The sequence below is a fragment of the Poecilia mexicana genome, unplaced genomic scaffold (genome assembly GCF_051168715.1).
Source record: "Poecilia mexicana isolate PSO_F unplaced genomic scaffold, ASM5116871v1 scaffold_19, whole genome shotgun sequence".
Lineage (NCBI taxonomy): Eukaryota > Metazoa > Chordata > Actinopteri > Cyprinodontiformes > Poeciliidae > Poecilia > Poecilia mexicana.
The window spans coordinates 25,236,938-25,264,893 of NW_028263388.1; the positions used below are offsets into that span (position 1 = coordinate 25,236,938).

General features: G+C 40.0%; 2 protein-coding genes and 1 long non-coding RNA gene across 3 annotated transcripts; 2 read left to right on the forward strand and 1 right to left on the reverse strand.

Moving 5' to 3' along the window:
- Window positions 1–629: 629 nt before the first annotated feature.
- On the reverse strand, window positions 630–5,819 carry LOC148153783 (uncharacterized). The gene is made up of 2 exons (XR_015761488.1): window positions 5,520–5,819; window positions 630–2,102 (listed from the first exon to the last, which is right to left on the reverse strand). It is a non-coding gene; the product is annotated as an uncharacterized LOC148153783 (long non-coding RNA).
- Window positions 1,712–11,597, forward strand: bbs1 (Bardet-Biedl syndrome 1). The gene is made up of 6 exons (XM_014975893.2): window positions 1,712–2,089; window positions 3,602–3,784; window positions 4,249–4,380; window positions 9,739–9,845; window positions 9,939–10,059; window positions 10,226–11,597. Exons 1-6 carry the CDS (start codon window positions 1,712–1,714, stop codon window positions 11,054–11,056), a joined length of 1,752 nt encoding a protein of 583 aa, XP_014831379.1. The 3' UTR covers window positions 11,057–11,597.
- Window positions 11,598–12,262: 665 nt separating this feature from the next.
- galk1 (galactokinase 1) lies at window positions 12,263–27,371 on the forward strand. The gene is made up of 8 exons (XM_014975894.2): window positions 12,263–12,561; window positions 15,292–15,481; window positions 20,829–20,948; window positions 23,601–23,736; window positions 23,860–24,041; window positions 25,739–25,889; window positions 25,954–26,116; window positions 27,071–27,371. Exons 1-8 carry the CDS (start codon window positions 12,397–12,399, stop codon window positions 27,143–27,145), a joined length of 1,182 nt encoding a protein of 393 aa, XP_014831380.1. The 5' UTR covers window positions 12,263–12,396; the 3' UTR covers window positions 27,146–27,371.
- The last annotated feature ends 585 nt before the right edge of the window (window positions 27,372–27,956 follow it).

Genomic DNA, 27,956 nt, shown 5'->3' on the forward strand with positions numbered 1-27,956 from the left:
GACGCATAATGGTCCATTCTGTACCGAAGTCTACAGAGTAAACACAGGAAAGCTAATTTTACCTCAGTAGTTGTTTATCATATTGCGTTTGACTGGTGTCATTTTAGGTAATGCCACACTGTGTCACTAACGGCTGTGATAAAAAATAAAAATTGAGAAAGAATCTGGATAATTTCCCACATGAAAGAAAGGAGAGCGCAGTGCGAGGTTATAATCTACTTCATCTGGATATAATTACTCTACACACTGCCACTTACTGGCTTCCTCTTATTTGCTCACAAGGAAAAAAAATTATAAACTATCCCTGTGTGTCTCGTCTTCCACAAACAGTAAGGTCAATTCAACTATTAATAGTTGCCCGGTTAAGAGATTTTCCCATTGACATGAATACGTAGATGCCTCATAGAGCGGGTCGGCCCGTTGTTGCGATAAGTCACAGCGTCCGCCATATGGAATGTGGCCAATGTGCCAGTAAGGGTAATACAAGTAAATGGACCGAACTTCAGAACTTCAGTGCTGTTCTACAAAGTATTTTAAGTTAATACCCTTCATTGACACATTTTCTCCCACACTCTAATATATTTGGTAATCAAAGAAATGACAGCGTTTCTAACTTTTGATGTGACTAATTGTTTTGGGGCATTTCTGAATAAAGAGCACAATGTTTTTATTTGATAGAAATGATTCTGATCATTTTTATATTGACATTGATGAACAGACACACACTTTTACAGTGTTTTATCAAAGAACATATTTACATGATTCCATAATTTAATGTATATTTAATGTTTCAAGACAAGGAAAAAAAAATCTTGTATTTATTTTTTTATATATCATTGATAAATCAGTCATAGTCAAACATTAAACTACATTTTTTCTTACTTTTTTCGGAGAAAAAAATAGTTATTACAGTATATGTCAACTCTGCTATTGACAGCAAAGAGTGAAAATTCTAACAGAGTAAATTATTTTTATTTAATTACATAAGCTGTATTAATACACTAATACTCCAGATTGAGATATTTAAAAATACACAAAAAGTGAAAGAATAAAACACATTTATTTATTAAACTGGGGACAATGGGCACAGACAGGGCTTCAGTCTGCTGGTCAAACTGGGAGAACCCCATGACTTCTGAGATGTCCTGGCACGCAGGCTAAAGCTGTGTACCAGGAATAAAAGGATAAAAGAGAAATTACCCAAACGTGTAATAGAAATACATATATTTTTCCTTCACATTGAGAAAAAAGACATTTCAGCATATTGGGGCTCTGACATCTTTATAGCATAGCTAAATGCCAACATTGTGAAGCTGAGCTGTGAAACAGAGACTGAAGAACAGCAGCTCTAGCTCTGATCCTGGAGTCAAAAGGGGAAACGTGAAGGAAAGTAGATACTTCTGCAAGGCTTGGTGTGTCTTGACTTGAACAACAGAAATTTAACCCACCGACAGTTTGATTATGAAGCTTTCATCTCTCATCCTGATAAGATCTCCTCTGATCCTGATCCTTATGGGACCCTTTCTGATCCTGATGGATGAAATCCATTTCCATCATGTTGGGATCCTGTGTTCTCTCTGAATTTGACTGGATCTGTTTTGATCCTGATCTGCTCCTTTCTCATCCAGATGTGACTCAAACCTATTTTCTGTATTCCTGCAGGTCTCACCTGCTCAGCTCTGCAAATCCTCCCATCTCCTGTCCTGTGGTTATGTCTTCTGTGGATTCCAGTGGGGATGGCGGGAAGTGGCTGGATGCCCACTACGACCCAGTGGCTGGTCTCTACACCTTCTCGTCCTGCATAGACCTGGCAGATCTTAGCGGGGACAGGGAGAGCCGACTCGTGGTCGGGGACCTGGGCACCGGCTCATCAGGCATGAAGCTTAAGGTCTACCGTGGCACGGCACTCATAAGTGAGAATAGCCTGCTGGACCTACCTGCTGGCCTGGTTGCCTTTTTCATGGACTTGCATGAGCCCCGCATCCCCGCCGTGGCCGTGGCCTCTGGACCATGCATCTATGTCTACAAGAACCTGCGGCCATACTTCAAGTTCACACTTCCGAGCCTGGACATCAACCCATTGGAGCAGGTGGTTGTGGCCTCTGTTACATCCACAGGGAGAGAGTTAGGATCATAGAGAAGCTGGGTCACAGCATATTAAGTTTGAGAATGCAATGGTTTATTTTTAATTTCTATATAATTAATTTTAATTACCATTTCTGCTGAGTTTATCTTTCGAGATAGGAATTCAGTGCTTTTGACAGGGACGAAAGGTTAGGACAATTCCAAGGCCCCCTGACCGACAAGGGGCCCTCCACAAATTTTTTGTTGTTGTTGTTCATAGAAATTTTTAAAAATTTGGGGCCATGTCAATTATAAGAATCATATTGTGTTTTCTAAAATTGTTTTTAGCAGTAAATATCAACTGTTTCAATACCACTCCCAGACCAGAAAGCACACATTCATATTTGTACTGTTTGCCTCCATTTCACTAGCATTCAATGAACGAAGGAAATAAATTACCAACATTTTCATATATTTAACGTGCCCCTGTACCTTTTACCACACTTAACAACAGATGAGTCAGACAGCAGCGACTCAACCCACGTCCCTCCTGGCCTGTCCTCTATTAAGTGAAATTAAAGCTGCAGTATGTAACTTCTATAAAAAATTTTTTTTTTTACATATTTGTTAAAACTGTCATTATGTTGTGACAGTATGGCATGAGAGATAATCTGTGAAAATTTTATTTCATTTGCCTTTTCCCAGTGCTATCTAGAAACAACCAATCAGAGGCAGGAGGTGGGTTTTAGCGATGTAAATCACAATCTTGTGTGGCTGCTCAGCCTCCTTCCCTTTGCCCTGTGCTATGCTGTAGCTAGCAATAAGTTTTGCAATGATAAGTTGTTTCTCCACCATCAGCACATTTAGTAGTCAGTGAATGAGGTTGATTGACAGCACTAAGACCTCCTCCTGATTTTGATTGGTTGTTTCTGGCCAGAAAATTGTCTTACTTTAGCCAGTAATAGCAGTTCAGGGAGGAGGGGGAGGAGATTGATTATTTCACAGATTATCTGTCTCGTAACAAATTGTCATGAGATGGTGCCAGCTTTAACAAATATGGAGAGAACATATTTTTTATTAAAGTTATGTACTGCAACTTGAATAAAATGCAACTATATAGTATTTTATGAGAAGTCTGGATTGCTTCATGTATATTTTGCACGTTGCCTATAACTGTTGCACGTGGGGAGAAACATTTCAGTAATCTAAAACTGATAGAAAAAAATTAAAGCAACCTAATAGTCTGTAAATATTTGCCAGAAATATTTACAGACTATTTCTTGTAAATTTCACTAGCAGTGAATATTGTGCTAGTATCAGTATTGAACCAGAGAAAGTAAGGCAGTTGCAAGCCTTTAAACATTGTGACACTATTGATGGGCCACATAGACTCAAGAAATTGTAACAGCAGCTGTGCAAGATTCCTGGCAACACCCCTGGCTTTTGATGAAGCAATAAGTTTAAAATTTTCACAATCATCACACTATAAATTTATCTTATTGAGTATCTGACCAGCTGCTGTGCTCTGATTGGTCAGGATGTGTGGCAGCAGGTGAGGGAGGGTCAAATCAACCCTGTGATGCTGAAGGAGATGCTGGAAAGTATCAGGAAGAAGGCAGACATCCCACTGTCCGTCCGATCGCTCAGGTTCCTGTCTCTGGAGTCTGATGAGATGGACGAGTTTGTTCAGCTGTACAAACAGCAGCCAATCAGGCGGCAGGTAATGCTACTTTTGTCATCATGCAGGCCAAATTTGTGAACGCTGCTGCTCCCCTCACCAGTTTGACCAGTATGTTTCCTCAAAACTGGACATGGACTACATCAGCAGTCGAGCAGGTGCAGGAGAACCAGTGTCTCTGCCACTTGCTCAGTAACTCATTCATTATTATATTAAATTATTCTTACTGTATCATCTGTAATTATCCCACTCAGTGTTTCTTAGCCATTGATTTTTTTAAAGTTTAAATGAAAAGCAGGAGATTCTCACATTTCTGTATTTCTGAAATTCACACATGTAATTCAATATGGGATTCCACACAGTCCTGAAAGAAGTTAATTTCTTCTAATACAGTTTAAACTACCTATAGGGTCCACATGCGAGTTTAACTCATATTGGTTCCATTTAATGTGAACCCAGAACTGTTTGACCTCTGAGAAACCAGTGTGTTCATTGATTGTGTTCAGACGGTCATCACCTGCATCGGAACTCTAAAGAAGAGCACAGCCGATGAGGACGGGATTAGCTGTTTGGTGATTGGTACAGAGAACAGCGACGTCTTCGTCCTTGACCCTGAAGCTTTCACCATTCTCTGCAAGGTACACTCTAGTTAGCTGGTTTAAACCAGTCTCTACTGGTTCTAAACTGGCTTGACATGACTCGAAATTAGTCTGACCTCGTTTTTAACTGGTCTGAAAACATTTAGATGACTCTAAACTTGGTTGAGCTAATTCTAATTAGAAAAGTGCAGCGCACAAAAAATTCTCTGTTTCTCTGCTGGCCTGGGAATGCCTTGGAATTCCTGGAGGAGCTGGGAATGGGGGGGACATGTCCCCCCTAATATTGGAGAGAGCCACATTCGTCCCCACCAATAATTTCACTGCAGTTGCGAAGAATGGGCTCTTTGCACCTAAGGCGTTGACGTCACATCTCCAGGAGCTAATGTGGCTCACTTTTTTCCCGCTTTGAGTTACCATGACTGGTAGAAAAGACTAAGTCGTATTTTAGATGCAAAAAAACAATACCATTAACATTGTTGTCTTCCTAATATAATGGGCTTTTAAGTTTTCGTTAATTTCCAAGCGATCCTGAATTAAGAAGATGGCTTGTAAATATCTGTCGCTACCAGCTAACGCCGCACAGCAAAGTTTGCAGCCTTCACTTCACTCCGGATCAGCCTAAAACTACCGGGGATACGGATGGTAAATAAAGGAGCCTCCCTGAGTTATTTCCATGGAATCACTTCTATATTCAGCCTGAAAGAGTTTATGGGAACGAGAGAGCAGCCCAGAGCCAGACAGCCGAGCAACTGATCCGCCTGTACATACTGCTGTAAACACCGTCCTATCTGAGCTCTTCACAAGAAACATGCAAAGGTAATAAAACGAAATAACACGGAGACATGAAGCAACACGGTCATATTTTTCTAAAAGCTGCAACTTTGAACCTGAACAGCTGAACCAGATCTCTGACACCAGAGCTGCGCTACTGTCAAGCTATGAGGCTTGTTGTGCTTCGTCAGGCTTCGGAAGTAAAAAGCCTGAACCGTAACCTCCCCGTTAAGTCTGTGACACTGACAATAAACACACATAATATACTTGAAAATAAGGTAAAAACATTGTCCGTTAGAATGTTTAGATACTTAAATAGCACATTTTTACAAGAACAATGTCCGAGAATATTGCCTACTAGCATAAGCTAACGTTAATGTTAGCCACAAAGTTTAAGTAAAACTCACCTTCGTGTCAGTGAATGTATAACGAGGCGAACATCTTAAAACCTTTCTCCACCTGACTTGTTGGGGCTTCGGATCGATGTACAAACCTTGGCCAAGCCCTGCAAGCACCTAATGTAAATTATATTTGTATTGGATCGGAAACAATCGAGCCGCTTTACCCCGAACGCGGAAGCTGAGGTGCAAAGAGCCCATTTTAAAATCTTCCACTCGCGTGCTTTTATTTTGAAGGCGCATAACAGCGCATTCAGCAGAGCGCTTCCTCCCCCTCCCCTCTCTGAACGGCTCAGAGTAAAGGCAGCAGCGGACGGAGTCAGAGAAACTCCGTTTGAAGGAGGTAAACTGTCTGTCAGGAATGTTGCCATGAATATCGCTCGTTTATAACATTTTGTTGTCAGTTTACTTTCATATATAGAACTAAGTTTTTTTGGTTTAGCTGTTTAAATTCTGGAATAGTCACATGTCCAAAATTTTACCACTAACTTTAACAGTTAGCTAGTCTAGTCACAATGATTTAGACTGAAACAGCAGCAAAATTAGCCTTTTTATTATTTAAACTGAGCAACACCTGATCATACTTGACCACTTAACATGTGTTTATATATTATATTATATTTTATTATATTATATATTTAGGAGAACAGCAGCGCTAGAAGGATGTTGAAGAAAGGTGAAGAAGCTCTGGTGAGGTCTTCATTTAGTTTATTGAAATATGTATTAACTGTTTTTAATTTTTAAACTAAACTATTTTATTATGAGAGGAGCAGGTCAGGGAAGACATAGGAGAGCGAGTTGGCGTTTCAGGGTGTGAAGATATAAAAATTATATAATAGAACCAGAAAGGAGAACAGGAGGAGACTGATGTCAGGTTGATTTCTTTCAACGTTTCAATATTTTTTCATTATTTCCACACCATAAGGTTAATGGTTAGAAGACAATAAGAAAAGTGCTTGAGGAGAGGTTTAAAAATAAATTAGTGAAAATTTTTGCTACACAGTAAATAGAGTTGAGATGTATAATAATGTATACATCTGAAAATTAAGTTTAAATTCTCATTCTGTATGATAGAAACATATTTTTTATATTCACATTCTGACACTGTACATTACTAAAGTGTCTATTGTAAATACATGAATCCATGCAGGAACATCAGGCTGCAGAGAGTCAAAGGGAGGCAGAGACAGAAACGCATATCCATAGATATTTTAGTTAAATGTTTGCGGCTGAAAATGACAGGAGAAAAAAAACATTTAGTCTTTTTGCCTCAGTGTTTTTCATGAATCTTTGGTAAGTTACTGAATGCAGGGCTGGAAAGTGAGACTGAGTTAACAGTGAGGAGCTAAGGTGTCTGTTAGACGTGAAAAGTATATTTTTTGTTTATTTTGTAGATCAAACTGTTGCACTGATGTAGAGAGATGTTCAAGAAGAACATAACTTGTTTTTTTAGATTTTATTTTTGTTGGTCAAACTGGTGTATTGAGTTTAAAACTGTTGTGTCTTATTTTATGAGCTGTTTTCTACTTTGGTTTTAGAAATAAGTAGAACCTGTTCAATTGCCAGTCAATTTATATCAATGCATTTTGACCAATAAGATACATCAGAATCTGGTCGGCTCTGTGCTACCAGAGTATGTAGCTTGCTAGTTGTGAGGCAAATGCTAAAGTGAGTGTTCATCCTGGAATGACAGTCATTATACTGCGTAACTTTAATCTGACTATTGGATTGTAAATAGTAACGTGTTAGAATACTTGTTACTGAAACAAGGGTCAGATTAGAGTAACGCGTTACTGATGTGTTGATGGCATAATTGTTTGACAATTCTGCACAAGCTATTTACTCATCTGTCAGGTTTCCGATATGCGTCCCCCCCAATGACAGACTCGTTCCTACACCCTTGAGTACAAGTATTTATAATAATTATGTAATTTATTTAAAAGGTGTTTTCTGGGCACATAAGGTCACCTCACTAAAATTAAAAATAATACATTTAAAAAAAAACAAAATTCCAAATAGAAAGAAAAGAAAATAGAGATCCAAGTGAAAATGCTTGTTTGAACAGTGGAACGTTCAGCCGGGATTTAAAAATAAAGACGGCGTGTCAGAGAGTGGGGAATGTCGAAGTTTATTCTAAATAGGGGAATCATGTGCATAAGTTGCACATTTAAAGAATGGAGATTCTTTCTCTCCATAAAGGCACATTCACAAAGTGGGCTTGGCTCGACTGAAGGATGACTGTGACCTGTCAGCAGTTCCAACTGCACTGGTGAAGCACTGCTCCTTCTTTAAGTTTTGCTCATAGCTCCAGGAAGATCAGTCTGGGCAATCTAAACGCTAGTAAACCATCGTCAACACATCCCAGCAGATCAATATGGTTTCTGAACAAACGCTCCCTCCGAATCCTCCGAGAGTGATTTTCTCCATCAGAGTCAAAACGCTCCACAATTACTCGGCATACCTTTGTGCAGCTACTTATATATGTGTGATTATCTACACACCTCGATCACCTTAAACATAATCAAACCTGACCTGTTTTGAGCTGATCCAACCCCGCTGTCTTATTCAGTGAGAATGAAATTAACCTACAGATAACATGCATTTCATGTGCTTCGGCGTACAGACCAATGTATTACATCTGACAAAAACTGAGAAAATTTACTATTTACATTTGAGTGGCGTTTTCAGATCCTTTTACTTTTATTTTGTTTATTTTGTGTGTGTGTGTGTGCGTGGGTTTAATGCTTCTTGGTCTAAATCAGTGGTCCCCAAACTATGGCCCGCGGGCCGGATCCGGTTCGCCTCCACATTTGGTCCGACCCCCTGAACAATACCAGAGAGCATTTAGATTTTTTTTTCATATACCGTATTTTCTGGACTATAAGCCGCTACTTTTTTCCTAAGCTTTGAACCTTGCGGCTTATAGCCCGGTGCGGCTTATGTGTGGATTTTTCTTCAACCACCAGGGGGCTCTTTAGCAGGAAGTGAATCATTGGAAGTCAAAATTGGAAATAAAAGAAGAAAGCACCCATTAAAACGGAATTATGTTTTAATAGAGAATTAAATTTGAGAATGTTGTTGATCAGTTAAATAGCATTGAGGGGAAAAAGAAGATTTTTCGGTTTTTTTAAATAATACTGGGATCATTATGAGAATTTGAGGTGTAGATATTAAGATCTGATAGATGGCAGTAGTGGAACAATACTGGGTGTAAGCTGCCGTTGAAATCTAAAGAAGAAGAAGAAAGCACCCATTTTCATTTAGCACATGCTAGTGTAGCAGACACAAAGGATCAGCACTTTTACTGTTACAGTTACCGTTAGGAAACTGCCGTAATCACTTCTGTTAAATCTAAACTTTGCAACTTTTTTCTTTTTCAACCGTAATAAATGTGATATTCAATTGACCTGTTATGACTCAAATTTTGGGTGTCCGCCCCCCTCTGCTGCTGCTGCATTGTTGTGGAAAACCTAGAGCGGCAGAGATATCTGCGTTTTATAGCCCGGTGCGGCTTATATGTGTATGTTTACTGTTTTTTGTCTCTTTTTTTTTTTAACTCTGGGGTTGCGGCTTATAGTCCGGAAAATACGGTATTTATTATATAAATAGTGTTATTTCCTGGAGGAACCCAGAGAGGCTTATTTGATTGTGCTTTCTGGAAAACAATAAATTTTTACATTTAGGCACTCCTGCATCGTCACTTTTTATGTTACAAACTGACTCCAGCCCACCACCAGAGAAGGGAAAAGTTATGTGGCCCTCACAGGAAAAAGTTTGGAGACCCCTGGTCTGAATAGATAGATTTCAGTGTATTTAATTTAGTTTTGGCACTTTGTAGTTTATTGTCCATAAAGAGAATTTGCATGGCTGCCGCACATTTTCAAGGCAGGTAAAAGTTTGCATCTATTTACACCACGTTCATTTTTATACATGCTGACATGTGCATAAAACATGGCACCTCATATTTTTCATGCGTACACACACTTCACACAACTGGACTGACTAGACCTGAATTGATCTAAACATTTTTGAACTTGTTATTCTAATTTCTTTTTGACTTTGAGGTAGCTTAGTCTGAGCTGTGGAGTACTGCAGGAATCCATACTTGTCCCCTTTACATTTAAATAAAAACAATACGCTGATGACACATAAACCTTCTCTCACTGACTGCCTCTTGAGACAGCACTGAAACCTAACCTTTTCTCCAAACATCTCTCTGTGATTGAAGATGTCTCTTCCTGCTGTTCCCACCATGATGGACGTCACAGGTCAGTTTGATGTGGAATTCCGCATCACAGTGGCATGTCGCAATGGCAGCATCTACATCCTACGCAGGTAAGAAAAAGCTAACCAAACTCACTTGTTCTAGAACTCGTCTAACACACTGGAACTTAAACTCATACAGCTGTTTTCCCTGCTGCTGGTCAGGGAATCAGAGAAACCAAAGTACTGCATCGAGTTGTCGTCTCATCCTGTTGGGCTGGTGAGAGTTGGAAAAAATATGGTTGTAGGATGCACTGATGAGAGTCTACAGGGCTTCACACAGAAGGTAGACTTTCAACCAACTGTTATCTGATCACAGGAAATATTGTAAATGATTAAATCAGTCAGCGGCTAAGATCCTAATTTGAGTGATCCTCCTGGATTCTTTGTTTCTGTTAGTGCAGGAATTCTATCACAGTAACAGTCTGGATGTCTGCGGTTATTTTTTTCAGGGTAAGAAGTTGTGGAAGATCATCTTGCCGGCTCCTGTCACTACAATGGCTGCCATGGACCTCCCCACCAGGGGCCTTCAGGCTGTCCTGGTGGGCCTGGCAAACTGTCAGGTTCAGCTGTACAGGGATAAGAACCTGCTTAGTACCATCAAGACCCCCGACACAGTCACCAGCATCTGCTTTGGTCGGTACGGCCGTGAGGATGGGACCCTTATAATGACCACAAAGGGAGGCGGCCTCATGGTGAAGATCCTGAAGAGGACGGCGATGTTCGATGATATGGACAGCACTCCTGGCCCACCATTGGCTCAGAGTGTTCGCCTCAATGTCCCTAAGAAAACCAAGCTGTATGTGGACCAGACACTGCGGGAGCGGGAGAATGGCCTGGCAATGCACCGAGCCTTCCACATGGACCTGAGCCGCATGAGGCTGGCTGCTGCTCGAGCCTATGTCAAAGCTCTGGAGTCCAGTCTGACCCCTATGTCCTCCAGCCTCTCAGAGCCCCTGAAGATGAACGCCGTGGTCCAGGGCCTTGGCCCATCCTTTAAACTGACCCTGAATGTCCAGAATACAGCGTCCTGTCGGCCCATCATGAACCTGGCCATCAACTTCCTTTACGACGACAACCTGTACCGGATCAGGAACCCATACATGAAGATCCCACTCCTGGTGCCGGGACTTATTTACCCTGTTGAGACCTTTGTGGAGTGTACCAGCGACAAGGGCATTTCTGACATCATCAAGGTGTTTGTATTGCATGAAGAGAAGAGCTCCCCTCTGCTGACGGCTCACATCAACATGCCGGTCAGCGAGGGTCTGGTGCTCAGCTAAAGCCCAGTCTTCCTGTTGACTGATAAATAAGCTGCAATGGAGAATGTGGAAAGGAACCCTTCAGTTAAAGAACTGGTCAACAGTGATAGCTTTGAGCAGAAGTCTGTTCAGCCCAGAGTTAGCGAATGTGTCCGCTGGTTAGACCGCTGCTTTTCAGCTGTTAGCAATGATCTATGAGCTGTAAACCAAACAATATGAATCAAACGCCTCCAAACTGGTAGTACCATTAATATTGAAATATTATAATGCTAAGAGAAAACTCCAGGTTCCAACCTGATGAAGTGTCCTTCAAAACTGTTGGAACAATATCTGCCTGGAGGAATCAGGCCCGAGTGGCTTTAACACTAACAGATGAACTAACAGCACTATCAGATTGTACGGGACAGTTGAGTGCTTCATCCATTTACTGATTCAAACACAGATCTAACCCAAAGTAAAAAGTGTCGGTATATACAATTATTACATGTTTTCTCTTTAGATATGCTGTACTAAATTGTAGCTGTGTCAGAATAAAAATAAAAGTACAACTTGTGCACAGTAACATCTTATCGGTAGCTGGTTTTCAGTTGTTCTCACCCCCCAGCTCCTGCGTAACCCTCAGCCTCTTTTCACTCCACAAGACTGCATTTTTGTGGCTGGAAGTTACTTCAGACAGCTTTGAAAAAAGGAGCAGCAACAAGAAATACTGAAGGCATAAAACAAATCTATTAAGTGTAATTAAGATAAATAGCAGAAATAAAACAATAAATAAACAGATGAAACAGAAGATTGAAAGAGATGCTCTAAAATACAAAGGACAGTTAAAAATCTAAGGAGGAGAAATAGATAAAGATGGGAAGATGTCATATCAAAACTGAGATCTGGACCTACAGGGTTAAATAGCTCCTTGAAGACAACGAATAAGCATGATACTACCAGCCATACATGCTTTTCTGGATCTGTTACATATCAGCATTAAGAACACATAGACTTACAAATATTTATTCAGGGGCAGGACTTTGAGTGGATTGAGGCTGAAAAATTCAGGTTTGCCTTGTTAAAATTTTTGAGGAAACGGGGATCATTATAATTTGAGGTTAAAAAGCCGTTCTGATGCAAGATCAAAATGTAATCTTTTCTAATACATGAAACCCCATCAATGTGAATTTGGATTACTAGGTCGTTGAACTGTGCAAACTGTGCTGTCGCGTCATGTGACGTGTTTCAGCCAATCGCAGCTGCAGAGCAAGGAAGTGTGGCGCAGTTCAAGGATAGTCCCTCCAGTTACTTGTGGCAGAAAGCTGATGAATTGTCACCATTAATATTTAAGGCTCAATTTTTAGCTATTTCTTTTTATATCAATGGTTACTAAATTCCCTGACGTGTGGACGCTTTTGTCAGATGCTCGCCGCCGTTATGGTGAGCTCTTCGCGGAAGAACCTCCCCAAGCGGCGGCATGTGCTCCGGGCAGAGTCAACTTGATCGGGGAGCACACTGACTATAACCAGGGATTCGTTCTTCCAATGGTAAAACACGCAGCTGCGACTGTTGTCCTTGTTTGTTGGTTGGACATGATACAATTGGTCAATGATACAACTTCAGACCCGGTAAATGCCTTGCGTCAGCTTTAGGACGGAACTAATGCGATAACAAAAAAGAAATGAGAACTTTGCCTTATTTCTGTCTTTTACTAAGGGACCTCCTTTTTTAATCAGTTAAAGCCAGGGGCGGATCTACTGGGGTGGCAGTTGCCACCCCAGCTAGCGACAATGAATTCAATAAATAGTTATGGCAAATCGGACATTAAGCGCATGCAACTCTTTTTTCCGACAACATTGAATGCAACACAATGTAACCTGACACCCACTGCTAAGTAGCGGGAAGTGCTAGAGAAGGACAGAGCGCCAGCAGCATTGAGGTATATATACATATATAAAATAAAAAACTGGACTGGACATTACGTGATTTATCGTAAGTCACACATGCGCCATTGCTGTCCATTGAGTCAGGAATATCGGTGGTCAGGAAAATACTACAATCACGCAAAGAATCAGAACAACGGACGCAATGTTTAGTAGTTAAACCATAGATAATGGTAATAAGGGCTTCATATTTCACAGGTGAGGACAACGTTTTAATTTAAAGAAAACATTGAACAAGTCAGCAGTGGGTCAGTTATACTAGCCTAACAGCTGCTGGCCTGGTATTGACTTTGATAACCTTAGCATGTGCTGGGCAGTTCGGTGTGTTTTGGTTCCGTTAGCATTAAACAACCCGCCCACCAAGTCATCAGTAGTGCAGCTGTTTAAATCAGCTAATCAACCACCGCGGTGTTCAGGCGAAAACTTATTAATAATCATAATATAGACATTAAGCCTGACAACATAATGTAACAGACTGGATGTTCTGTTTTAGTGTTTTTGCTACTTTTTTGTGTGGGAAATGTTTGCTTTTTGGTGTTGATTCCCCTGATCGGTAATCTCTGCTCTATCTGCTCGTTGAGCTGTTTGTCGGTTGCCATGGCAACGGGCCGTGTGTAATACCGACATACAGAGCGAGAAAACGCGGAATAGAAGTTGTTGGAGCTATTTTTTCTTTATCCATTTGAATTTTGTTACTTTATTCTTAAATTTCTATTTTTTGTATTATTTACAGAGTTTATTTGTAGGTTGATAATTGTTGATTTTATTTATTTTTTGTTTCATTATTTTTCTTATTTATTTTCTAAATTTAGACAGGAAATAATGTGGGTCAGTCCACTTTCTATAAGTGTAGGGGCCTGGTGAAGGGCCAGCAGGCATTTGGGTTTGGGGCTGATCGTTTTTACCAGAGCAAGAGAGGTTGCATGAGAACAAATGAACTCAATAAGTTTGGACATTGAACCTTGTTTTGCCCGTGTCGAGAAACTTGACCCCAGTACCTCAGTAGTGGCTTGGTAAAACTTTCATTGGTTGTTTGGCTTGGCAAACAATCAGAAGTGGTTCTGTCTAGTTTGGTCCTTCACCTATTTATCAGCTTTATTGTACCTTTATTGTGGCGCAATGCAGCCACTGCAATTCCTACAAACAAGCGACAAAAACTGAGCTAATCCCTTGTGTTCGCAAAACGTGGTGATATTTATAACAATCGTTAAACTACGGCTCCTACAGCATATTTAAAATAAAACGATTGACCAATATAAATAGAAATTCGCCCCTTCTTTCATCTTGACAGAACTAACAGAAACTAAACTGTTTATAGATTTGTATCATGGAGAATTTATCAAACATCAGTTTTCTAATCTTCATTTTAAGTCGTATTTAATAGATATATCTAATAACAAATGATGGCGCTACTAATATTTTCGTGACATATTTCTCCTTGTCCTGTATTGGGATAAAATGGTTTTCTGGACACAATGAATCACATAGCGACCAATAGGCGCTGTCCAGTCCAGTAACATATCAATTTAAGCCTCAGTGCTACATGAAGCTCATTTTGAAACAATGCAAGTTAAAAACAATATTTCGTGTGTGTGTGTGTGTGTGTGTGTGTGTGTGTGTGTGTGTGTGTGTGTGTGTGTGTATATATATATATATATATATATGTACCAAGAAGTACAGCCAGATGACCATACCTGAAGCACTCGAAACTGCCAAACAAAGACTCCAAGCCTTGGCCAGCCGCCTAAAGAGATACACAAGAGAGCTTGTGTATCCACCCAACCAGCTAAAGTGTACTCTCAATGGCACCAACAAGACTGAACAATACTGGAAAGGCATATGGGAAACTGGACAGCACCAGGGCCTGACATGATCCATGCCTACTGGCTAAAGAAACTCACTGCCCTCCATGAGCGACTGGCAGCTCAACTGAACCAGCTGCTACAAAATGGGACTCACCATGAATGGTTAACTGAAGGACGTACAATCCTGATCCAGAAGGACCCCTCAAAGGGTTCAGTCCCATCCAACTATCGGCCTATAACCTGTCTCTCTACAACATGGAAGCTCATGTCAGGCATCATAGCGGCTAAGATAAGCGGACACATGGATAAATACATGAGCACGGCACAGAAGGGCATAGGCATACATAGTAGAGGAGCCAAACACCAACTCCTTGTAGACCACACAGTCGCCCGAGACTGCAAAACCCGACACACCAACCTTGGATTGATTACAAGAAAGCATATGACTCAATGCCACACACCTGGATCATTGAGAGATGCCTCCCCTAGATCCACCCCTGGTTAAATCTAACTTTTTGTGTTGAAACAGGCGCTTCCCTTTGTGACCGTGGTGGTTGGAGGTCCAACCTCAGGCCAGGGAGTTACCGTGGTAACCACAGCGGAGGACGCTGATGAACCCCGGAGAGTTGACTTCAGCCTGACAGGCGATGGATGCTCTCTGTCACCAGGGTTACCACGCTGGGCAAACTACGTGAAGGGTGTCATACAGCACTACAGGGGTAAACATACGATCTGGTAAAAATGGACATGAAATGCTGTTTCATTTCCTGTATTTTATTAAATTACACTTAATATTAACAGGCTGTTAAACTTGTTATACAAAGGAACTTTTAGCACTTTTTAACACTTTACGTTGGACACCAGATATAAGTCTGACAAATGCTTCCGCCAGATGCTCACTGCCAGTCTTCGGTGAGCTGTTGCAGAAGAAAGAATTTTGTCTGAAATTTTTTCAGACAAAAAATGTTATCAGTGATTAGGAGCAATACTCCACTTTCTGTGTGATCTGTTCACTTTTTTATATTGTGATGGAGGTTCATTCTTTATGTTTCTGCTGTCCCCGAGAGTATCTTAGCTCTTACTGATACAGGTAAGGTAAGGTAATTTTATTTATATAGCATATTTTCAGCAACAAGGCAATACAAGTGCTTACACTTTTACACTGTTTAAATACAGCTATTTAAGCTCCTGTTGCCCATGAGCCTTTGTGTAAATTTGGTCTCCAACTTCCTGGCTGGCATTCCTGCATGTTAAGACTGGGGATGCACCAATTTGTCAGCCAGCTAATTTCCTTAATTTTGGGAGATCGATGACCGGCAAATACTTGCATGTGAAGCCGATCTTATCCACTGATCTTATGTTCCTCAGCAAAGGTCTAAAAGTTATCCACTATCCTCTTCAGCTCTCCCACGAGAGACTAACAGATCGGCCCACGGGGTCATATCTCCACATTTGCATTTAATAATAGTCACTTTCTTGCTATATTTAGCGACATTTCAGACAAAAAAAAATAGTATCGTCCAAAATCAGAATCGGGTCAGGTTTTTTAAAGATCCATGATCTGCAATCAGCTAGAAAACTGCAATCGGTGCACTCCTAGTTTGGCTCTTGGAGAGCAAGTACAAGTTTATCACCAACATACAGACTTATTTACCTTTTTCCAAGCAGTGTTGCTGTCAGCAAAGAAATATCAGGTCTATGTTGAATTAAATACTTTTAACTTAAGTTATTTGTTTTTTTGCAGTGAAGTTGACAAAGAAGCCAAATATGCCACCATACATATCCAGAGGGCATTTCATTAGGTCATCTGTGAAGGCATAGTTCTGTTTAAAGTGTAAAAGTTTACAGTCCCACATGCTTTCAATGCTTTTAAAGATTTTATTGGCTCTAGTTTAATTATTAGTTTCCAGTTGTCTGACAGGAAAGTGGGTAATGAGAGAGGGAAGACAAAGGTCATCAGGTTGAGACAGATTCCTGTGACAGGTCACCACACCACCCCCACATACTTTCATTCTAGCATAAAGATCTTCATTAGACTTTATTACAGTGACTATAAAATGTTTTGCCCCCTTTTATGCTTTATTCTGTTATTGCTTCTACAGATCAGTTAAGGTCAACATTTACTTTAGTTTTTTGTTTTACCAAAACATAAAACTTAATGTCCATGTGAAAATTGATTTTTCAATATAATGACAAAACTATGAGACATAAAATAGATGATTGCATAGATTTTCACCCTCCTTAAGTCAGTATTTAGCAGATGAACCCGTGGCTGCAATCACAACGCAGCATCTGTGTGGATCTGATCTCAAACAGTACCAACTCGGTTAGCGAGGGATCAGGGTAAACATCCCATTTCAAGTCCTGCCACCAATTTGCTATCGGATTGAGGTCTGGTCTTTGACTAGGCTGTTCCAGAGCGTCCACGTTGTGTCTTCAGACCATCTGTATGCGTCGGCAGGACATTTCGACCCGTCATCTGGCTGGAGAATAAATGCTCTCTGCAGCCGTAGTTCTCTGGCATATGGAGACAAACTGTCCTCCAGGATTTCCATTTATTCTGCTGCATTTATTAAACCACCAACCTTTACTGAGAAGTATCTTCTCAGCACGATGCTGCCACCACCATGCTTCACAGTATGGATGGTGTGTTTCTGGTGATCTACAAGAGATCTTTCCTGCCAACAGCCATTACTATATAATTACTCTTTGAAGATTTTGAAATGAGTTACAACAACATTCAACTTCCCTTTGGTATCAATAAAGTACTTTTGAATTTGAATTTGTTACCACCGACACTGAACTTCCATGGGTTCGGTTGGATCGGTGATGGCAGTAACACAGGCAGTAAAGCTCCTGTTAGCATCTCAAAGAGCATCCAGCTCTGCCTGTTGAGGGTGGCAGCACGACATTTATTTTTAGCTCATTAAGGTAAAGATCATCTGTTAGAGCCTTCCTTGTTTCTATAGATATAAATGGCTCAAAGTGTTGTGAAGAAATGTACAATGTCCAGATTAGGTCCTTTGGATTTGTGTTCCACTCCGGCTCTTGCACTACGCTCTCCTTTCTTTCATGTGGGAAATTATTCAGATTCGCCTCAATTTTTATTTATTTATTTTTTATCACAGCTGATAGTGACACAGTGTGGCATTATCTAAAATGACACCAGTCAAATGCAATATATATAATATATAATTTGGAAAATCATATAGTATGGTTTTTAAGTAATTATTTAGCATTTTACTGATGATTTGATACATCTTGTGCCATCTAGTGTTTGTGAATACAATACAGCAGGCAGGTCGAATGGGGGCAGGGGGTGGTACCCCTTTTATTCTTCACACCCCAAGTGCTCTTTTTTTGAGTTTTTTTTTTTTTTTTTACATTTTTTTTAATGTGTGCATCAGGAGATCTGCTTATGCGCTTCTATTTATAGCTAAATATACATTTAGCAAAATTAATTAGTCTGGCTGCCCTCTGTCTAAAAAGCTTGTTGACAGATTCTCAGTGCCTCTGCCTCCATGTTATTAAGACACCGGGCACATGGTAAAGAGGAGGGGGCGGAACTGCGTCCTCTATCAAATTATGGGCAAAATTATATATTTTTTCATCATACACTTGTTTCTCAATAAAACCATAGGTCTGATATTGAAGTTAGAAAATTTGTTTTTATTCATTTTTGTTATTGTCCTCGTCGTAGTGGTAAAAAACCCTCCTCGCCCTCAAACACAGAGATGGTTCGGCAGCAGAAAACACTTTTGACTTTAATTTTATCAAGCTGACCCAGTGCTGGACTTAATGCCAGGTTGGCTACATGCATGTCCCACCGCGGTGGGTCAGAATCAGATATCCTCATATAACGAAACGGTTACCGCAACACACTTTAAAGCTCCGGCACTGCCTGTGGGTTCGCACCACACTGACGGGATATGGGCTTGAGGTGAACGACTGTGAATAAAAGTTACTACAGAACCTCAACTGCTATGGAAGATTTGGCCCAGTGCATTTGGAGCTCACAAAATATCATTTTCACTAATGTATTAATGAAAATACTGTACCAACAATTTGGCATGTTTCGCTTTATGCTGTGGTCCACAGTTAAATCAATCAAGATAACTGAAAAGCAGGGGCGCCCTGACCTATGGAGATACCTTGTGGGTCGCTCCATTAGTGGGTTGGTGGCCGGTGGACTAGCCACACAGCTCCAGCGTGCAGCATGCAGCTCTGTACCAAAATGCACAGCACCATCTTGTTTTATTTCGCCACAATGCCTTAAACCGTGCCATTTCAAATGCCTTATGTACCTAGCCCTTTCCCCTCCAAGGTCTTTGCATGGCCCTTCTCTCCAGATCTCTTCAGGGTTTTCTGTGGGTCTGGACACCGAGCCGGTGAAATCAGCTGATCCCTGCTGTAAGCAATGTGGTCAAGTTGTTGTGCCCGATAGGGTAAAAGGAAAAAAAAAAAAAGTCGGAAAATGCAAAGTAAAAAAGAGGAGCAGCCGCAACAGGCTGCATACTCATTGGCACATGCACACTATAAAATCTCGATCTCTTGATCCCAGACTGAGGAAGCTTCATCGTCGTCTTGAACTTCTTCCATTTTCTTATACCCGCACCAGCAGTTGCTGCCTTTTCACCAAGTTGTATGCCTATTGTCCTGTAGACCAGTGGTGCCCAACGCCCGGGCCGCAGACCAGTACCGGTCCGTGGACCAATTGGAACCGGGTCACGCAAGAAATAATTAAATATTTCCGTTTTATGTCTTATTTGAGTCTGGAGGATCTTTTATTTTGGAAATCCTTTAACCGGATTTTCTCGGTTACTTGCGCGCCAACACTGGGCCCACAAGTAGCAAAACGAGTCTTTGGAAAGTTTCTTTGCAAAGGGGAAAAGGCCCAGAGAAGAGACGGGAGAATGGATTTATCCCGGACCGGTAGGTGAGTCTCACATTACAAGCCCGCTCTGCATAACATGTGGCGACCGGCTCGCTAATGAGGCAATGAAGCCTTCAAACTGCTTCGCCACGAAGAGACCAAGCAGGTTGTGGATATAAGCAACACTTCGGGTGTTATTGTCTCTCATCACTCCCAGGTGGGACCGTCTCGTTGCAGAGAAACAAGCTCAGGGCTCCCATTAGTCATTATCGTGAGTTAAAATTTTCACGAAAGTAAAATTTTCGTTTTTGTGGCTCATATGTATCTTATTTTGAAGGGATATGTAAACGTTACCATAGCGTCCAGAGTCAGAGAGCGTTTGGGTAGTGGTTGAGAGGAGACGAGTAGAGCTTGTAAATCTGGTTTAAACGGCAAGATTTAAGAATTGTCGGCCGATTTTCCAAACCTCTGTGACCACAGAGCTGATAAAAGTACAACAGGTTCGATCGGTTCGTGTGTCCAAGGCAGGAGCAACACACCACACACGAACCTATTCCAGTCATGAACATCCCGATTCCAGAGGATAATCCAGTAAAACACCCCGACATAGCGGGAATTTAGAATAACCAAACACAGATGACGATGTAGAAGCAATAGTGATAGTTTGTGGAGTCATTTTAAGAGATAAGACGTAACAAAAAGAAAAGGTCTCATGACTCCTAGAAGTCATGGATAAAAGACGACGGGAGCAGCCACTCTATTTGCTGCACTATGATTTGGAGGTGACTGTTTTTTCATAGTTAACATTTTAACTGAATAAACATAATAAACGTATATAATAATGACCTTTACATGTAATAAACATTTCCACATATCATCTCCGATATCCACCGGACTCTCAGTTGCGCAATATGTCAGCTGTTGGGATTCCCCTCTGTTCTTACGTCACCGCGCTTTCTGATTGGCATTGGATGATCAGCAATATAATGCTAATTAATTTCTTAAAAGTCATAAAAAGTGATTTCCTGATCAAATATCTTCAAATCTGCATTATGTGGGAGTTTTTTCATGAAGACATAGTATTAACTCAAGCAGCGACAGATTTACACCAGATCTTTCAGGATGTCATAATTGTTATCTTATCTAGCACCACAGCTGAAATATGTACTGCCTTTGGGTTTTATTTGCTGCAGCTCCTGGTCTCCCAAATTTCAGAGCAGTGGTAGCTAGCAGTGTCCCCCTGGGTGGAGGACTGTCCAGCTCTGCCTCTCTGGAGGTGGCCTTCTACACCTTCTTGCAGCAGCTCAAGCCAGGTGAGTCCAAGTGGAGCTCCAGCCAATTTACAGCACAGACTTGGATATTCAGCACAAAACTTTACTAAGACACACTTCCAATGGCTTATTACATTTGGTGCAAGTGCACACTATGTTAATAATAAAACTTTAATGCAACTGAACATCATTTGTCATTCTATGTGTAATTATGTATGTTAGATTATGACAGTTCTGGTGAGAATCTAACATACATGCTTCTCAGAGTGTTGGAGTATGTGGAATGGTCAAGAAACTTAAATCACAATCGTAAATTTAGCCTTAATATGTTCATACTCTCAATACGAGTAAATGTCTTATGTGTCAATCACATTATTTTCATACCATCAACAATTCCCTGACATCCTTCTGTCTGGATAGATGTCAGGGAATTGTTGATGACTTAAGTGAGTTTGTAGAGTACATTTCAATGTGTTGGTTTTCTGGCACAGACCTGTAATTTTTTTGATAATTAAAATTTTATTGATTTTCTGGATACAATCATACATTAAACCCCACCAAACTTCCCTCTCTTTCATCCCCAGTGCACAAACATACATTGCGTGTTACAGTCTTCTCAGATAGCAAGCGATGGTAATTCAATGTTGAATTATGGTCAAAAAGGTTGATTTTTGATTAAGGTAAAAATTGTGATTGTTTTATGGTGGATCCGCCATCAAACAATCATCCAGTTCTAGCCAATTAACCACTGTTGAAAAGATATCACTAAATCAATGTTGTTTTGTGGTTGAATTCTAATCATTGAAATGCCAACGCCTGATCCAGTGTTTTTCCACCCTGGTCCTCAAGGGAAACTGACCTGCAGGTTTTAGATGTTCCTCTGCTTAAACACATCCCATTCAGATGATTGCAATTCAGTAAAACCCTGCTAATCAGGCATCAATAGAAATTTATGTGTGCTGAAGCAGGGGAATGCCTAAAACTTTCAGGGCAGTGTGCCTTGAGGACCAGGGTTGAAAAAAACTGAATCAGTTCATGCTGTTACATCCCTTACCCCCCTTTCCACCATTAATGCCATCTTGTCATTTTTTAAGTTTGTGTACACACATTTTTGGAATGTAAGAACTTTGAACAACATAATACCCATCGTCTGCCAACAAAATTGTGTGTTTAACATCAGTGAAGAAACTTTTAATGGTATGTTGTGATGTAACATAAACATAAAATGATTCATAAACAAAAAATATTCATGAATCAATTAGGGCTGAAACGATTCCTCGAATGATTCGAGTACCTCGATTACTAAAATTCCTCGAGGAAAATTTACCTGCCTCGAAGCTTCGTTAATTTATGTTTTATTAGTTAGCGCACCGTGTTCCGGCCGGGACTTCATTTGCGTTGCGCGGAGCTCTCACTTCCGCCTCTGAGTTGTTGACAAAAGCTAAGTCTCAGCGGCATAAAGTCCAATCTTCAAGATTGGCCCGTGGGGATTTTATTGATTGATGATAATGCCCGACTTTTTATCGTTTTTGGGGAACAAATAAGCATCCTTAAAATGACTGGGGAATGCCTGGAGTACGGCAGCATTTCTCCTCCGGGGCTGCTGGTTGAAAGCGAACGGCGGGAAGAGCGCTGAGGTGAGCGGATAGCCTGAACAGGGCGGGCGGCTGAGTAGCTTATGCTTACCGTGTAAATGTAGCTTTACCGACGAACCGCACAATAAATTTCATATCCCGGCCTGAAGAAACGGGTGGCGGAGCGCATCGTACATGGCTGGTAGATGAGTTTCTGAGTGTGACCAGTGAAGGTGTCGTAAATATCCCGTATTGCTTCCCCCCGTGTTCGTCCCCCGGTCTAACGGTTCGTCAGTCCACTGGTCTATTTCCTCCCCTCCACCCATCTTACGTTCGTTTATTCGCCCTCTCCTCCCACTCCAGGCGGCATTTCCCGTATTTTCAAACCCAAAGCGTGACAGGTTAGGTGGCAAGGTGAGTTTAATTAATCTATTAAACTCACTGAAGATGAATACATAAACTAAAAGCTGGATTGTAGACATTTTTTATAAGCATATTTGTGAGCCTGCCTCTTTATTATTAAATTCAATATAATTTCAGATTTTTCTATAACTTTTCTTCTGGTTAACTTAGAAAGTGAGCTATTATTGTTACAGGTTAGTTTTCTAAACTACAAAAAAGCAACTGTTAGGGATGCTCAAATATGAAAAATTGGACTGATATTGATATCTGATAGTAACACCGGTATTATGCCAGATTTACCAATATTTCATTTTATATTTTTTTTATCCGATTACTCGATTAATCGTAAGAATAATCGATAGATTACTCGATTACTAAAATATTCGTTTACAACAGCCCTAGAATCAATACTGATTCATTAACTTTGATTTAATATAAAATCAACACAAATGTCCATGTAGATCCACATTCAGATGATAACTAAATCAGCATTGATTCAGTGTCAGTTATGGTTTAAACCCTAACATTGATTCAACATGTAAATTAACAACCACTTTCAATATCGTTTCAGTGTCAGTGTGGATTCGATGCTTCTACCTAACATTATTTCAACATTAGGCAGAAACATATTTCTGCCTAAACAAATATGGCACAAATATGTTTCTGCCATATTTCTTTTCTTGTATGTGTTGCCCTTTTCTTTCCTGTGCTCCTACAGATAATGGAGAGAAACTCGGAAAAGTGCTGGCATGTCAACAGGCTGAACACACCCACGCTGGTGTACCATGTGGTATTATGGACCAGTTTGTGTCTGTTTTTGCCAGGGAGGGACAGGCTTTACTCATTGATTGCAGGTAAAGGGAAACATCCAGGTGGAGGACATCAATCATCCTTCATTAACTGTTCTAGTCTATTATCTCTGTGAAGCAGAAAACAAATCATTGTCATAAGTCGTATTTATTTTTGTTCTGAGTCAGGTCTCTGGAAGCCACCTCAGTCCCTCTGGCAGATCCAAGCTTGGTCATCCTCATTACCAACTCTAACATAAAGCACTCACTGACTGGCAGTGAGTACCCAACAAGACGCAGACATTGTGAACAGGCTGCCTCTGCACTGGGAAAAGACAGTCTGAGAGATGTTACAATTAAAGAACTAGAAGGTATGGAGTAGTTTTGTATGTAAGAGCCTGTTAGTTTTTATGTAAAGCCATTTGCAGTCACCTGCTTCAGATTTTTAGTGTCTTATTTTATTCAGTTTTTATATGCCAGAAAATAATATTACTTTGTATATTTTCATGGTTTGGATTTTTCCCTGTGAGGTATTTATTTCACAATAAAGGTAAACTGTGGAATTTTAATTGAAAGTTGCTAACAACTTCAGTGACACGCAAACTCAAAATTTAAGGCCGAGGCAGATTCTTTTTGAAGAATATTATTGTAAAGTTTTATTGATAGCTGTCCTTTCAATCAATCAATCAAATTTTATTTGTATAGCACATTTCAGCAGCAAGGCATTTCAAAGTGCTTTACATAATTAAAATGAAAACAGCATGTGACATTGAATAAACAGTGAGAAAGAGAGAGATTTTGAAAAAAAAAAGATTAAAAAAGATAAAAACATTAAAACCTGCGCCCCTTTTAGGACTTCAGTTAAACGTCGTTTAACTGGGACTCTAACCTCTCGGATTTTAGTCAAAACGCCGTTTGACAAGGACTTTAACTTCTAGAACTTTAGCAATTTTAAAATTCACTTACGTTTCTGTCATCGTAAAATTCACTTACGTTTCTGTCGTTATCCATTGCACTAATTTGCAGTTGGAATCAAACATTTAGTGTACAACATAACTTCTTTTCCCCTCATTTCCATGTTGTAAATGTCAAACTGAGAGAATCTTTTATTCTTTCTAGTCAAGTTTACATTCTCTAATAATTGTGGACAAACTATTGATATTCTCTTTGCATGGAGGTTAACTGGGGATGCACCTATGAATGTATTTTAAGAGTGAGAAAGCTCAGATGTTTGCATTATAACAACTTTCTATAGACCCTCATATATTCAGTGTGGCAGAATTGCTTTTTGATTACTAATACACTTCAGCTGGTTCCATAACTTTCCATGTCTGTTTTTCCCGTGTTGAATGCTTTCTTCCTTGTGACATTCCATATTAGTAAACTTTTGATGTGAACTGGATGGTAATAACTGCATGTCATTAGCAACTTTAGAAATACCTTTACTTAGAGAAACTGGTGATTTCTCTAAGTATTCAGTATTCCACCTACTGTGTAATTTTGCATAAACAGCATTTTCTCAACAAAATGTTAAGTCGTATTCCAATAGATCTACAGTATATTGTGAACATTTTCTTTCTTTGTCCTGGGAAATTGTTTAAGTCTTTAATAGTGACTGGAGCACAGCAGGTCATAATGCTGGTCAGTTAATGAATCATCTGGGTTAATCGCTTTAATCTTCATACCGAATCAGTAATCAAGAGCTAGGGTGACATGGAAAGTTAGCTGACTTTCTCAATACATGGCAGGCTTAGATCATTCTCTTGATTTGGTTTCTTACTCAAGTCAAGGATTCACCAGAAACACTGCTCACTCACTGTGAGGTGGATGATAAATCAGATATAAAAACCATGAGTCATCAAGGACAGAAGTGGAAAAAAAAGAATGCTTGTTTTACTACAAACAATGGATAATCAGATTTTTTTCAACCTACAAGCACACAAACTTGTTTTCATTACCTAATTTAACCCTTCTCTTTAAAATAGTTATTTCTTTTTACTCAAGGTCCTCTGAAGACCAATCATTTAGTCAAGTTCCTTTCATATTTCCACCATTCCCAACATTTCAGAGGCCAAGGAGAAGCTGGATGATGTAATTTATCGAAGAGCTCGTCATGTTATTGAAGAAATACAGAGAACTGTCCAAGCTGCTGAAGCCCTAAAGAAAGGGTCCTACAAGGAATTTGGCCAGCTTATGGTGGAAAGCCACAATTCCCTGAGGTAAAGGTAAATATGATTGTGAACAGAAACCACGAGACGCTCCGTAACATGATCTGCTTGTCAGGGACCTGTATGAGGTGAGCTGCAAAGAACTGGACGAACTGGTTTCTGCCGCCATGGAGGTAGAGGGGGTCTTTGGCAGTAGAATGACTGGTGGAGGGTTCGGGGGATGCACTGTGACTTTGCTGCAGGCACATGCCATTGACAAGGCCATACTACACATCCAGGTAAAAACAAGACCCTTTCAGATGAAGGTATTTCGGTATAAGCTGCAGGGAGTTTCACTTGTTGGTCTGTGACTGTTTTTTTATATTACTGTTCTGTTTGGTCTTAGGTGCAGAAGTAGACGTTAACTTTGAATGGATGTTAATCTTTTACAAAGTTAGATTATCTTTTTTCTAGTCTTAAATTTTTAGAGCCAAAAGAACACGAAATAGTGGATTTTTTTAAGGTCATATCTTTATCAGCCAGTATGGAATAAAGAACTTCCAGGATATCTTCTTCACAAGACTGTAATACAGCAATCAAATGCTTTCAGTTAGGCTTTCTTCAGATCTACTGCAATACAGCTTCAAAGGAAGTTGTTGGTGGTGCACCACACAGACAGTTGTTCTAACTTCACTCTGTATGTGGCCCCACTGCCATGGTATCATCACCAAACTTTATGATGGTATTGTTTGGGTAGGTTGGGTGGTATTGAATGGGATGATGAAAACAATTCTTTCAGAGCGGGTCTCAAGTCCCTAACAGACTACTTGATAAAGTTATTTGAAGAAAATATTGAACTAAGGAAACCATGTTGGACTTCCAAGCACGCAGAACCTTGATTTTCTGGAATTCCAGACTGTCTACTCAAAGATTCCCTGTAGTCATAGTTCCTATTCACGACCAAGTTGTTATTATATATATATTTCTGATGTTTGTATTTGTATATGTTTATATCTGTTACTGCTGTCTGTGTGTCCGTCTTATGACCTTCTGCTGCCTTCTTGGCCAGGTCACCCTTGTCAGAAAGGTTTTGACCTCAATGGGTTTTAAAAGGATTAATAATAATTAGAACAGGGAATAAAGGGCTAAGAAAAATAGATTGTTCCATGATTATTCCCGTAACTATCAGAACTTTTTTCAATTGATTTTTGACTCCTGTTTATGATCTTACTGTGCATTTTTCCTTACAATAGGAAAAATACAGTGGAACTCCAACTTTCTACGTTACAACTCCGTCAGAAGGATCAAGGACTCTCAGTCTGATTTGATCTCACTTCTTACTTCTACTGTTTGAGAATCTACATTTTCTGCACACACTGAAAGAAACTACCCCAGTAACATGAAAACAGGCTACCATGAACTTTTTACCACAATGATGCATTGCTTTGTCATATGCTAGATAAAAATTGCACCGTTTTTAGTTCATAACATGTACAGGTACAAAGTGATTGTACTTTTATACTTTGAAATAAATCATACTTTTAGATACAGTGACATTCTTTGATTTTTTTTTTAAATAAAATGTTTGTATCTAAACTGTTGAAGATGTATTCAAATGTAGGTGTGTTGTGTGCACCCTCATTAACTTCAATACCCCCAAATAAGATGGGTGTTGCGGAAAATGCACTCCAAAATATGGTTACATTTCACAAGAAAGACATTTCACAACCAAGTAACAGTTGCACATGTTGCAACTATTATGTTGCAACATGTGCAGAGCTTTAAACCTACAGTATGTGGCTTTTATATACATAAAAAAATATGTTCTTTACATATGTGTTAAAACTCTCTTCTTTGTGACAGTATGAGACGGATAATGTGAAAAACATTGAGCTTTTCTGCCTTCTGCAGAAAGGGGGATCAGGACAAGATGGCAGGTTGAGCGGCTGTGTTTTCTAGAGCTCGTAGTGCAGATCCTAAATTTTACTCTTCTTTTCAGTTAACCCTCCACTAAAATCCCAGGAAGCCTAGACTTGACTAAAAAGAAAAAAGCAACTTCTAAGACAAAACACAGCTGCGCTATGGACATCTCCACTCAAAATAAAAGGGAACGAGGCAACTCTGCACCCTCAGTGTCAA